General features: G+C 49.3%; 1 protein-coding gene across 1 annotated transcript in view; it reads left to right on the forward strand.

Annotated features, from left to right (window-relative positions):
• The first annotated feature begins 275 nt into the window (after nt 1-275).
• Nucleotides 276-14,088, forward strand: part of PDLIM4 (PDZ and LIM domain 4) — a 40,768-nt gene continuing 26,955 nt past the window's right edge. Inside the window, exons 1-2 of the mRNA XM_062638140.1 lie at nt 276-464; nt 11,184-11,335. Coding sequence (XP_062494124.1) covers nt 372-464; nt 11,184-11,335 — 245 coding nt within the window. The 5' untranslated portion in view covers nt 276-371. The remainder of the gene's footprint in view (nt 465-11,183; nt 11,336-14,088) is intronic.

The following is a 14,088-nucleotide window of genomic DNA, read 5'->3' on the forward strand; positions in this document are numbered from 1 at the left end:
CGCTCACTATGGATGTTAACAGATGGGACCACACATTTAAAGACCTATTACACGATTTTCCTACTGCTCTGGAGGATGGAGGCACACTAAGCAAAGGCTTTGGTCACACCGAATGTGCGTGCTTTGCTTTATTACTGCGAGCAGCCGCTTTAAACCCTACCGGGGAAAAGGTCTGGGGGAAACCCCCTGCTAAATCTCAGTTCGCCCGAAGGCCGGGAAGAGGTCGGTCCCGCCTCCCCGCCACGCCCCGCGGAGTGGGGCGTGGCGGAGGCGGGACCGATCCCTTCCCGGCGCTCCGGGGATCGGCTGCTGAGCGCAAGTGGGAGCTGGAGCCGCAGTTGCTCGTGGGCAGGGAGCGTTCTGCCTCCGCTATGTCCCATTCGGTGGTCCTGCGCGGTCCTTCGCCGTGGGGTTTCCGCTTGGTGGGCGGTAAAGACTTCAGTGCTCCGTTGACCATCTCCAGGGTGAGCCAGGGCGCGGAGCGGGGTCGGCGGCAGGTGATGGGGAGCGGGGCTGCTGGTACGCGGGGCTAGCGGGCAGCATCGCTCGGGGGCTTTTTAAGCACCAGTTACTATCTATGGAGCGCTCCTCTCAACACAGAGCTGATAGCCTTCTCCATGCTTTGTTTTTTGGGGGGATGTTAAATTCATAAAGATAGGCTCCCAAAGTTTTCAGTTCTCAGTACTAAGAAGGGCTTGGATTTGTGCCCTGAACTGAGTTCATAGGCTGTTGGGGCTTTTTTTAGGCAGGCACAAGTAAAGTCAGCAAGAAGTTTCTCTGTGCAGGCTGCTGCATTATAGGGTCCCTGCGGGCTGGTAGTAATTACTGTGTAAGTGTGCTCGCACTTGTGTTTAACCTCACAAAGATGTATTTCTGGAAACTTCTTTCCTAAAACACGGCGGCTAGCTTGAGCTAGGCTTTGTGAGTAGATAGATGTGAAAACAAACTATCCCCCGTGCAGGAAAGAGCACGGCGACGGGGTGTGATGGGCTGGGTGATGGATGAGGTGCTGCGACCAAGCAGCACTGGTGCTTCCATCGCCGTCGGCTGGCTTGGGAAGGGGCTGGAGAGCCGAGGCTCCTGTCCTTACACAGCGCCTTGCGGTGGTGTGGTATAGCTGCGCTCTCCTGGGCAGCCGCTGCCGGAGCGCTTGAACGCGCCCTGAGAGCATTGAAAGGCTTTGAGAGGAGCTATAACTTAAAAACACTGTCATAACGCATCCAAGCTGTTTGCTGCCTGTTCGTTTATCTGCCAAAGCTGTGATGGAAAAGGGGAAATGAATTCCCTGAGCTTTAAAGAACTAATTATGGAAGAGAGCCTGTTTTAAAGAGGCTTGGTGTGGATTTGGGTCCCAGTGCACCTATTACATGGCTTTATGTCTCTGGTTTTACTTTGGACTCTCCCTTACCAAGTGTTCAGCTAGGGTTTCGTGGAGCAGCAGCGGGATATGGATGGAGAGGAGGGAAGACCAGGGCAGTGCAGGGAGCAAGGGCTGGCCGTGCTGCTGGGGTGCTGCGAGGGGAGGCACTTGGCTTCTGGGGCTCAGCCTGTGCCTTCTGGGCACAGGGATGTCCTGTTTCTCCCCCAGTAACGCGGGATATATTGCAACAAGACACAAAATCACCTCTCGGTGACTGTAAGAACGTTCCTTGTGTGGAAATGAACATCCCAGTTGAGCGGAGGGAGCCTCCTTTCCTCTTTGAAAGAAGCTCGGTTTAATATTAAACAAGAAAAAACAAAGTCTGCTTCTGCCTAGGCAGGTGCCTTGCCAAATTCCTCGTTTGATTCAGCAGACCTGGGAGGCGTGAGGCTCATTCGCATCAGGCCAGGCTTGCTTTGGATCACGATGAGCAGCGCTCATGGGGTGTTATTTCATTTTACTTCTGCTCCCGCTAAAGAGAAGGGCGATGCTCCAATGTGTTGCTGCTAATGGATGCTCTGGGGGGTGATAAGCAACTTACTGGGATGTAAATACAGGTGTAGGGTGCTCTGCTTGGTCTCCAGCCTCCTAATGCAAGGAGAGACCTCACTGGCTTTGTAAATGGCACCAGAAAATGTTAAAAGTGGGGAAGAATTGGCTTCTGCTGCAGCTGCTGGCTGTGGGGATGCAGGAGGGGGCTTTGCTTGGTCGTGGGTCCTTCTAGCCCTGCCTCTACAGAGGATGGAGCTGGTGTGTGCCATAGACACTTTAATTCTGTCATTGTCTAACCAGGAAATCTGTTCTATCCAGCTTGAACCCCAGGCTGGGCGGCTGCAGGAGGGAGGGAGGCTCTTGCAGCTTAATTGCTGAGGCTTTTGGCTGACTTGTGCTTCCTTCAAAGTGCTTTTTCTTTGTTTGGTTGGTTTGGTTTAATTGTTTTATATTAAAATGCCATTAAATTACAAACAGATTTTGAACAGCAGAAATTCTGCCGGGAGGCAGGACCGGGCTCTGGGATTCACACATCCATCTGTGTGCTGGGCTGGATGTGGCTTTGCTGTGCCCCACGTGTGTGCTTGAGGGGGGCTGTGAGCATCCTACCTGCACTGGTTACATTGGCAAGTCGTAGGTTGCAGTTGGGGATTGGAGGCATCCGAAAGCCACCCACATCCAGAGCTGGGTGCCAAAGGCTGGCGGCCTCCTTAGGAAACACCAATTCATCTGTGCAGGGGTTGGAGAAAAATACTTGGTTGTCAGCAAGTTGCTTTTCTCTACTCCTTTACTCAGCTGCTGCAGAAACAGTTTCTCCCCGGGCCTCCACTAGCTGTAGCAGTGCAGGGATGTGTTGCTGCTCCAGGAGCCGCAGCAAGGGATGCTCCCCAGTCTGCTGGGAGCACACCGAAGGGTGCAGCTTCTTCTCCAAAGCCTGTCTGATGTCATTGCTCCAGGTTAAGTGCAGGCAGAGCTCCTTAATGTTGTGTTTATGGGATGGGAAGTCCAAGTGTTGCTGTTAGAGGGGAAATAATGAAGCCATAGCTGGGAAAGGAGCTGCCAGATGAGGCTGAGCTGAGCAGGAGGTGCAGGGATTCAGCTGAACACTGGGCAGGGAGAGGTCCCCAGGAGTGGTTTGTGATAGCATTATTAAAGGGGTAAACTTGAAAAACATGGATTTGGCAGCAAGGAGAAGAAAGACCACAGAGCTCTGCTTTGGAATAGGGCTTGACTTGTTTTCCAGGACTCGCTTTAGTCCCCTGCGTGGTCGCTGCACTTGTGCAGGTGGTGATGCTGAGCCCATCCCGTGCAGGTGTTTCAAATACACTCATGAAATCAAGCAAAGATGGATTTCTCTTGGAAGCAGGTCTCTTTCCTCTGTGTTTTGATCAGTCTTGGCTACCAAGTGGTAAAGATCTGATTGCTCAAGTGGCTGGAAACAGCTGATGCTGAGCACTACCCTGGGGAGGCCACACTCGAGTTGAAGCATCAAGTTCTGTGCTACTAAAGATAAGGAAAGATAAATACAAATGCAGAAGGGAGTGTAAAGGGCATCTTTCTCATGTGGTCACACAACGAGCTGGGTGTGCTGGCCAGCCTTCTGTTCCCTGCTTGTGTTTTTGGGGGACCCAGACAAGCAGGGCTGGACTTCGCTGGGGTGGTTTTGGGGGGACACAGCCTTGGGGTGCTGCAGCAGCCACAGGGATCATGCTGGTGCAGTGCTGAGAATGGAATTGTAGCCCCAGGCTGTGCTCTGGGGAAGAAACCAGGCTTCTTTTATACCCACAGTTAGAGTAAGCTAATGCCAGGTGTAGTACACTGTAATTAATGGTTCCTTCTCCTAATGATATTTATAGGGGAAGGGGAATGACTCAAAACATCTGCTGAGAGTTGGCCTTAATACCTTGGTAGAAAGTGGTTTTAAGACTTAATTAAGTTTCTGGGAGCTGACAGCTGCTTTTCCTTGGTTGAGCAGGTTAACAACTGGGTTCTGTGTTTGCCCTTCCTGGGAAAGGGGATTTACTGTGCCTCTTACTCCAGGTAGCAACAGCATTGCCTTTGAGCAGCAGCCGCAGTGGAATAACTTACTCAGCTGCTCTCAGTGTTGTGCTGGTAACCATGTCAGCGAGTGCTGCCGCACTGTGTGGCATCACATTGATCTACCCCTTGCCTGGGATTAAAAGATAATCATTCATTAGTGTAACGAGAGGAGCTCAATGTGTTTAATCACTTGAACTCGCTCGTCCAGCTCTTAGGGCGGTCGATGTTGTCATCGACCCAATTCTGCCAGTGCTAAGCCAAGCACTTGCTGCTGTTAGAATCATAGATACATTGCTTGCTAAGGAGATAATTGACAAATGGGCTGATTCCAGTCTGGTTTCTACATCTTTAGGGCAGTTTTCCCTGTATCTGCTGCCTTCAGCATCACTTTACCCACTGGTCTCTAGCATTTTTCAGTGTTGGAGCTGTAACACAAGAAGGGCGAGAAATAATTGGTCTGCAATCCATTATCCAGGTATTGTTTGAGTTAAGGTTGACTTTTAAACTGAAGTAGCTGTTGTACTTGAGCAAGTATGTGTCCTGCTAAAGGTTAGGATACTCGAGAAGGAATTCTGCTGAGGGAGGAATTCCAGTACAAGTGGTCCTGTTGATTCTATCGGGGCTAACACCCAAGTGCATTGCTCTGATCCCGCTTGAATGCAGAGAGTTCCCACTTGGAATAGTCATTTCCATGAGGCGTGTTCTTGCGTGCTCCGGGGTGGGGATGGCAGAACACAGGGCTGGGCGGGTTTCCTTACCCCAGGAACTCCACATGTGGTGGTGAAAGCAGGAGCCAGGGATGCCACCAAAGGGAATGGGGCTTTTTGCTTTGCTTTCCATCAGGGTTTTCTCCTCATTTTACATGTAACTTCTATGGATTTGATTATTAAATGGAAGCGATTCACTTTGTGCCGAGCTCCCCAGTGGACTCAAGTATTTGTGTGGATGAACCCCAAAACTAGAAGCCCAGTGGATTTCTGCTGACCTTTGGTGGTTTTATTGCCTGTATAAACCCAAGTGCTGGTAGCTGTTTCTCAGTTGGTTGCATGCTAAAGCTTGTTAGCACATAATAGTTCAAGTTAGATGATTTTAAGTGGAAGGAAATAGTTTCTTTTCTGTTCTCGTTGTTCTCCCAGTGATTGCTTGTAAGGCCTCAAGTGAGGGATCTGGGTGGTTCCACTCGAAGCTGTAGCAGTACCCACCAGTTAATCTGAATTACAGGTGAGAACTAACAAAAGTATGCAGCAAACAGATTTGCTGCTGAAGTTATTCTCTCACTGGGGCTTTATTTAATAACTGAAAGAGAAGAATAAATGCTCGTGCTGGTTCAGGAGACAGTAATGGTAGAATATGCTGGAATGAAAGCCTAATGCTAATTACTGTAATCAAGCACGCTGATAATCCAGAGTGGGAAAGCAGGCGGAAAGAATGATTCATGTAGGTCCATTCAGGCAAGGGCTGACCTTGGGGCCAGTTGAGCAAAATAAACCCAGCACACCCTCGGAAACACTTGGGGCCTCTGCCAGGTTGAACAAAGCAAAAGGAGCTCAGTGCGAGGGGTGCTTCTGAGCTGGGGATATCGGGGTTTGTGGGCTGACAATGGTGATGTCAGTTCTCTGACTTCCTGAAGGTGAAAGGTTGCTGTTGGGACAGGTATTCAGGGTTGAAGTGGCTGTATCCCACTTGATGCAGGGATAAAAGAGAATAAAGCTGGATCGCATGCTCACTGAAATGGCCCTGTTAGTATGGGAAGCACACAAGGGGAAATATGTGGCATTATCCTTCCCTTTATTTTTGTTGCTGTATAGCACAATAGCTGGTGATTAATCCTGGTCCTACTTGGGGTAGATAAATCCTTTAATTTTAATACAAATATGCCATTATGGATTGCGTGGGATTAGTGTAGGCTATTGCAATTTCTTTTACTTTAGCTTGGGGGCAAAATGCACATCAGGAGTCATGCAGCAAATCCTAGAAGGCACAAGTCCTCTTGAATACTGTATTTGTAACCGACTCTGTTTGATTTGTGGGCTCTCAAAACGCAGCGACTGAGGGTTCTTGGATACCCAAACACTTACTGCAAATGTTTTTATTTTCTAAGTCATCTGTGACCGCAGGTGCTTGAGTGTGAAGGGAAGCAGCACATCTGGTGCTGCTGATAAAACCAGCTAAAGCAAACGTGTTCACAGGAGATCCTCTGCTTGACTCGCCGTCAGCCAGATGTGTGCCCAAGGAAACCCCGGTACCCGGCCACAGCCTGTTAATGGAGTTGATCTGTGCAGAGCCATTAACACTGCACAGGCCCTAAGCCCTGGAAGATAAGGTTGGGTTACACAAAGACGTCAGCAAAGCCAAGATTCATTGGGTTACTTGGAGCCGTCGCACAAATGTCGAGCTGCAGTGTGGCATTCCAGTGGCTTTTACAGCCAGAGAGACCTGGGATAAACCTGGGTTTGTCACACAGGGAGCAGAGCTCTATTGGAAAGCAAAAAATAAAGAGAAACTTGCTGTGCAAGAGGATTTCAGCCCATAAATCTTCCAAGCATGGTAAAGGTGCATCAAAGCTTGTGCCACACTCAGTCGCTCTTGTCAACCAGAGCAACTCAAATTCGCACCCATTAAGCCTTAAGTAGTTTTACACCTTGTAAGGACTGATAGCGGATTACGTGCGAATGACATGTTACAGTTCCAAGCCTCAGACAGCAAAATATACCCCGTTAAAGCAGATTATTTCAGGTAATTAGTCTTAATTATCAGCTATGGGCAATGTGCAGCTAAAAGGGGATCTGGTTTTGAACTGACTGTGCAGTAACAGGCACCATGGAGCAGATGCACCATGGAATAGATGGGTCAATCACCATAAGCCACTTCCCAGAAGCCTTTAGGACATGTAAAGCTTGTGGCACACAGAAGCTCCTGCTCCAAGTGCTGCAGGAGTTCTGGGTACCATTGGGGTGAGCATGGCAAGCTTCTGGCAAAACAAGCCGGATGTGGGTGTCTCAATGACCTCTGTCTTTCTCAGTCAGCATTTTGGGTTCTGCACTCGGGTTATGGGGCTGCTTGCTCTAAAACTCGTGTCTGATTCTCTGCCTTTTCCTTGTACAGAGACCTCAGCCTTGGAGCTGGATTAGGATCTGCGCTATGAACCTGATTCTAAATTTGGATTTGAATCCAGTAGTATTTGGATTCAAAAGGATTTTCAAGTTCTTGCCTTTTATAACACTCGTACTCTGGTTCTTTCGTTTTTATGCCCTGAAGTTTCTTGTTTCCTTCAGCAGTTAAATGAATTAAAGTGGCACAAGCCATGCTCTTCATTGAGCATACCTACATAATGGCTTGATGCACTGGATGTTATATGAGCAATTAGAAAGATGCAAATAGATTGGTGAGGGTTGTGTCAGTTCAATGCAGGGTGCTTGGAAGTGCTGAAGAGAATCCCTGGACAGAATGCTTAAAGGATTTGGGGAATTTATCTTCATTAGTTAGTCATTTGGCTCTGGGTTCTTCCTGGTTTAAAGGCTACTGCTACCGTAAGCTCATCTGCTGCCCCATAGCGTGTTTCCTGACAGCAGAACAGGCTGCCTTTGTTTTGAAGCTGAGAATTCTGTCACCCTATCTTGAAAGCCTCTCGAAGACTTTAATCAGAGCCTTTTGATCACGCTTGCAGAACAGAAAATTCCCCCACGTTTGGCCTGTAACAAATCGCCATTGATTTAAGAGAAGAGTGGTGTGGTCTGTGTAGGCTTCTCCTATGGGATTGCACGTTTTAACCCATGAAATCCTGGGGAGATGGCTTCATTAATTGATGGGATGCTTTGCCCTTTGGTGCAGTAGGGCTTCTTTTCAAAAGTGAAGGAGAGCTGGAAGAGAGAAAGCTGCCTTTGCTGTGTAGATTTGGCCTGAATGGGTACTTTTTGTTAAAGGCAGTAAAAACTACTAGGAGAATAAATACCAAGTTCTTCTTTCCAATGGCTGTGCCCAGACTATGCAGCTAGCAAGGAGGAACCGTGTCCCTCACCCTTGGGTCCTGACCCAGGAGATGTTAGAGGCAGGTTTCAGGGGAAAAGAGTTAAAAGGGCTTAAGTTAATAAAACAAATTAACCTTTCACTGAGGCTTTGATTGTTTCAGCTTATGGTGTTGGCCCAGCTCTAGAGCCTGAGCAAAGCTGCCCCTGAGCTGAGCCGTCCCTGCAGGGGCAGTGGGACACCCGTAGAGGGGACTTTGCCCTGCAGGCCTGGCACGCTCCCGTGGCTGCTCTCCAGGGGGGAAAGTGTAAGGCTGTGTGTGTTTGAAGAGTAAACTCCGCTTGGTGCGAGTAATCTTGCTTACTAAATGAGATTGCGCAGCTTCCAGCACCAACTGGCTTAGCACAACAGCTGCCTTAATGTGCTTTATTTTATTGGCCTGATGTCAGATGCTAGCACTCAGTAAATCCTAACGAGGCTCCAGTGGCCAGATAAGATAGCTGCTGCTGGCTCTGGGCTCTTTCCAGTCTGCTCCATAGCATCAGAGGAGGCACTTGGCTGCGGAGAGGGCTGCTTGAGGCTGGTCGCTGGAGGGAGAGCAGGGACTGGGTGGTAACCTTGGGAAAGGTGGTGGGGGAAATAACTGGAAAAACTTATTTAAAAGCAATTGGTTTGTGATGGTGTGGGTATAGCTCACTGGTCACGTTCTCCTTTTACTGAGTCATCAGCTTGTGGGATGTTGATGCTACTGCCTGTGAGTCCCATTTCCCATCTTTATCCTCAGCGTGGAGGTGATGCTCTATAGAAAATCATGTCCTTGTCCTGGGTTTGGAGACCCTGGGTTTGCAGAGGCTCTCTGTGTGGATCCGTGTGGAGCAAAGCACGTAGGAACCTTGCATGAGGACTCGGACACAGCCCTGACCCGTAACCAGGCTAGTAGGGCTTTCTGTGGCATGTTGGGTGTCACAGCACAGCTGTGAGTTAGGAGAACTTGAAGTATTCTAAACATTATTCACTGCAATACAAACTCTGGACCAGACAGACATTACAATACTAATTCTCAAGCTGCTGTGGCAGTGATGCTGTATCTCAAACTAATGAGTTCTTGGAGTGCAGTTCCATTGCAAGCCCTCAATCATCTCCATGGCTCACACAAATGGCTAATAGGAAGATACTGCCAAACTGATTTGAAATAAACCAGAATCTAAAAATAGGAAACAGCTAAGAGCCCCATTTATGAACAGCTTATTCTCCAAGGAAACTACAATCTGGTTAGGATCAGCACAAGGAGAACAATCAATTGGACATCTAGACAGCATCGAATAGACAAGAACAAAATGCAGCTGTCCTGGGTCAAACTGGAGGGCTGTTAGTCCAAAAGGCCACTGCAGCTGGGGATGCAGGGCAAACACCCAGGGAAGCGGATAACAAAAGGCAGCCACGTGGAGATGCTTCTGTGGAGGTGCTGCTTGAGCTTCTGGTTGACTTTCTGGTGGGTCTGGCAGCTTCTGTGGCTGTAGAAGGAGCTTAAGGCTCTGTGAGTGCTGTGTCTTCTTATACAGGCTCAGGAAACCCAACAGGGCAAAATGAGCCTATCCTGGGTCGAAGTGTCCTGTGTCAGAGCCATACAGCCCGTGTGTGCTGTGTGCAGAAGGACCTCCCGTTGTTTGCTCTGAGTCACAGGGAGCTTGTGAGCAGGGAGGGAGTTGGCTTGGCAGGGTTTTAGTGCAAAACAGCCCAGCTGAAGCTATTGAAGAGCAAATGGCAAACACTGATTTACTCTGACAACGCAACAAAAGGCTTAATTCAGGCTGCCAGCTCTGTTTAACTGTAAAGAGTGGTTTGGAGAGCCTCAAACACCTCTGGGTTCATGTTTCAGTGGTGTTGGTGGCTGTAGTCACACAGGAGCGGTGCAGCAGGCCTGAGTTATGCTGGGTGCTGCCTGCCTCTTGCTGACTGTTCGATCAGCCTTGGTCCTGTGAGGAGCCCCAGTGTGATGCACACAGGGCTTTGGTGGCAAGACCAGATCTTGGATAAACTCCCTGTGGAAACAACTGGGGAAAACAAATAGGGGTGGAAACGGGGATATGTGCATCCTTCCTTTGTAGGAGACTGCCTGTTTCCTGGTGGTTGGGGTGGGGGGGGTCATAGCCACCGCTTGGACTCATTTGTTAAAACCCATCCCTGGTTTATTAGTGTCTGCTTGCCACCATGCACTGCTGTAAGCTGCATCTAAGGGGAGGCAAAGGGCAGAACAGTGATGCTGTTGCCTGGATCTTCTGAGCAGGGTGTGATGGAGCAGAGACTTGAGGCTGGGGATTTTACCTGTGCCAATCAAGAGTAAATGGATTCAAAGCACCACCACACTCCAAATGCAGTGAGAAATGAACAACCAAAAGTCAGGCCCTACTTTCTCACTTGAGAAGCCATGTGGTCGCCTAGCGCAGCGTTAGCAGATGCTCTGAATGACTGGAGAGGAAATTAGAGGGCAAGCACGTCGCTATGAAGTTTAAACAGACACATTTACCTGTCCTGTCCTGCCTGTGCCTCGCGTCATTTTATATTGCAGAAATTCAAACCACATTTGGGCTGATGTAAATGAAATGGTAATTTCTCGAGGAACTCTTTTATGGGCTGACCACAAACTGTACCTGGACCTGTCATTAGTTCCTCAGGAAAGAAGTTAGGAGTTTTATGAGGTTCTGGCATTGCTACAAAACCAGAAGGAAGGGGCTGTGGAGCCTTAATGAGCTGTGGGATACTCCATGCAGGGCTAGAAAGAGACAAGTCGTTTGAATGATGCTCAGGAAAAACTGATGTCAAATGTAACTTCTCCGCAGGAAGCAATTAGGGGACTGCGTGTGTCTTCTAAGTACACAGTTAGCCAAAGAGGAGGGTCCGTGGGAGCTTTAGGGATTGCATCTCGCAGCGTGATTTCAGGCCTGCAAGCCAAAGGAGTGGAAAGCATCCCTCTGGAAAGAGGGTGCTGTGTTATGTCAAGCAAGAGGCAAATGTAAAGAGGACCAGGTTGACAGGAAGCTCTTCCTTAAGAGGGCACTGTTGTAGGGGCTTGGCCCCCAGAGAACTGGGGCTAGCTCGCAGTGCCTGGCTCTGACGTCCAACTTCTGGTAGATGCCATTGGTATGGGCAAAACACATTTTCTCCATAAATAACTATTCCTTTATCTGCTGCTTATTGCAAGAAACCAGGCTTTTTGTAAAGCCGAGCATTCTTTGAAGTGCCACTTTTGTTTCTCCCTGCCTAGATCAACCCTGGCAGCAAAGCAGCCATGGCAAACCTGTGCCCGGGAGACATCATTCTGGCAATTAACGGGGAGAGCACGGAGCACATGACACATCTAGAGGCACAGAACAAGATCAAAGCATGCATGGACCAGCTCCTGCTCTCCGTGAACAGGTAGGTCCTCTTCTGCTTGAGCTGCTCTTGTGCCAGCCTTGCTGGGCTCTTCACAGCAGGCCCTGGGGCAGATGTGCCCTTAGGCTCAGCTTGATGCATCCTCGTGGTCTGTGTAGGTGTTCTGCAGTTTAAAACACAGCATTATTTGCAAAAGGCCACTGATAGAAGAAATGGGTTTGGTTCATTTACACGTGTGGGTTATGATTTATACATTAAAGGCTTGTCCAGGCTGTGAGCTGGGTCAGGTCCTTCAACCCAGTGGAGGCTTTATCGACTCAAGCATCACACTGGGATCAAATCTCCTTTGGGCAGAGCCTCACACTTCATTAATACCCACCTGTTATTTTCCTAAGCATCTATTCAATAAATACACATCTGAAGGTCCTGCAAATCCCCTTTTTTAGAGTATTTCAAAGCACAGTGAAAGCTTGGAGTTGTTTTTTGGTATTAATCCTGTAGCTGGAAGTTCCCAATACAAATCACAAATGATCCAGGCAGAACGAGCGCTCCTTATAAGGCTCCCAAATGGCTAATGTTATCTGCGATAGGTTTAAATAAGTGTATACAAGTCCCCAGTTCGGATTAAAAAGGCATTTCCTGCCATAAAGAGCTATCATTTACTGTTTATGCTTTCCTTGGAAAACACGTAGTTTGTGACTGGAAGCCTGGGCAGTGGGGAAAGCACAGCCGTAAATGGAGCAAAGCCTCTCTGGTTCCCCACAGTTCATCAGACAGCGGTGTCCGAGCGAAGGGGAATCCCATGAGCTCAGCCCATGCCATAGGGATGATGTGGCTTCAGCACTGGGAAACAAGCTAAAAGAGAAACCCAAGGAAACCCTTCGCCCGTGGGATTTCACCCAGCCAAGGAGGACGGGTGCTTTGCTTTCCATTGGGAGCAGCTCAGGGAGATTGGATGGTCTTGTACTCCAAACAGGAGCTGCAGGGGCAGGATGAGCATTCCCCTCTGGGCTGTCCATGGGCTGGTGGAGCATTCCCGGGAAGAGGTGGAAATCATGTTGTGATGGGAGCTGTTGCAGTGCTTTGGCAGCAGAACAACTTCATCAAGAGTTAGCTTTGAAAAGAGCTTTCACCTGCAGCATGGCAGCGTTTTATTGTCATGTGTGAGGGTTCCTGCAGCGTGACCCCAGGAGCTGAATTCCCACTTTTTCACCTCATTTTAGCCACTGGTACCAGTTGGTGTCTGTTTCTCAGCTGAGATCAGACCTTGAGTACTCCTCCAGGGTACTGCTGGTGCCCACCCAGTCCCGTGGTTGGGAAGTGGTGCTTGAATCTTGCAGGCTGCTGGTGCCCTCTGGGCTCCTTCCATCCCATGCCCTTTCTCTGTGAACTCTTGACATTGTGTTACTGAGAGAGAACAAGGTGGGCTTTGTTTTCCAGCTGTGGTCAGTAAGTGCCCTTTGACGAGGAAGGGAAATCAGAGTGGGGGAAGATGAGAAGGGAGAGTCAGTGTGGGGTCTGACAGGATGTCCAGTGCGACCCATCTGGGTTTTGGATTGAGGATGCAGAGAGCATTCAGTGTGATGGGAGGAGATACTGATTATCCTGCTTATGTGTCTGCTTCATTAAGGCGTTTGGGTACACTGATGGGGAAACAAGAGCCAGGAGCAGTGACCTTTTGTGGGCAGAATGAGACATTAGAGTGCAGAACTGTCCCATGCAGCACAGGCAAAGCCTCTTCTCTGTACTTGGGAGGGAGCAATTAAAGTGGGATTTCTGCTGTGATGCAAACTTTGGCCACAGCCAGGCATAACTGGATGTCAGGACTGCAAACAGATCAGTGCATCTCACTGACCAGATGAACATGCAGCCAGGTAAGAGAAAACAGCATCAAACCCAATGTGAGGTTCCTAATGCTGGGCTCAGGGAAGCTCTGTATCTGATCTTCCACATCATCCTGGGGAGGCTGAGGGAGGCTGTGTCTGGAGGGCATCAGCAGCAGCATAGACACTGTGGTGAGAAGCTGGCAGAGCTTGGGCATGTTTTCCTCCAGACCTCGGGTGGAAAAGCTGCTTTGTTTTCTAAGAGTAACACAGGCTTGATGAATCCCATCTGGATTCTCCGCAGTGATGTGTGTTTGTGTGAACAAGTACTTGCACATTAAAATCAGTGATGTTCCTTGCAATCAAGCCTTTCTTATCCTGGAAGACAGTCAGCGCTCAGGCAAGTGCACACAGCACGTCTAAGGCAGAGAGATAACCCCCTCAGCAACGCAGCTGATCCTCTTCCTGCTTATATATATATGTATATTATTTATTTATATATAAAACTGTGTTTTCTTATCTCCTGCAAAGAAAGTCATCCCAGCCCCTTTGACCATTACCACCTCTCGTGGTTATGCTGCAGCCCTGGTTATCAGGGAGGACTTGTTCCCTCAAATCAGGTTATGCCTCAGACAAAAGCAGCCCTAAGCTTGGATCAGGGCCGTGCTTTGCTTGAGGCCAGTGCCGAGTGCCTGAAGGACCTTGGGTGCTGGACAGGAGACCTTGTGGCATCAGCGATGCTGTTCCTGCTGCCGCACGCTGCTGGAAGGTCCTTGGCAGCGCTGCCCAGACCTGCCCGTCTGTGCTGGAGGGGGAAGGCGAGCCCGAGAGCTCCTTTGGAGCTGTTGTTGCCTGCCAGCTGGGCGCACGCGGTGCTGCATCCTTCCTGAGGAGCTGGCCACAAGCCCTCACCGGGAAGGGGACGTTGCAGCTTCTCAGGTGCGCTGGGGGATGTGGCTCTCGTGTTCCCTG

This window comes from Pezoporus occidentalis, unplaced genomic scaffold (genome assembly GCF_034315485.1).
Source record: "Pezoporus occidentalis ecotype Australia unplaced genomic scaffold, CSIRO_AGI_Poc_V1 ctg55, whole genome shotgun sequence".
Taxonomy (NCBI): domain Eukaryota; kingdom Metazoa; phylum Chordata; class Aves; order Psittaciformes; family Psittacidae; genus Pezoporus; species Pezoporus occidentalis.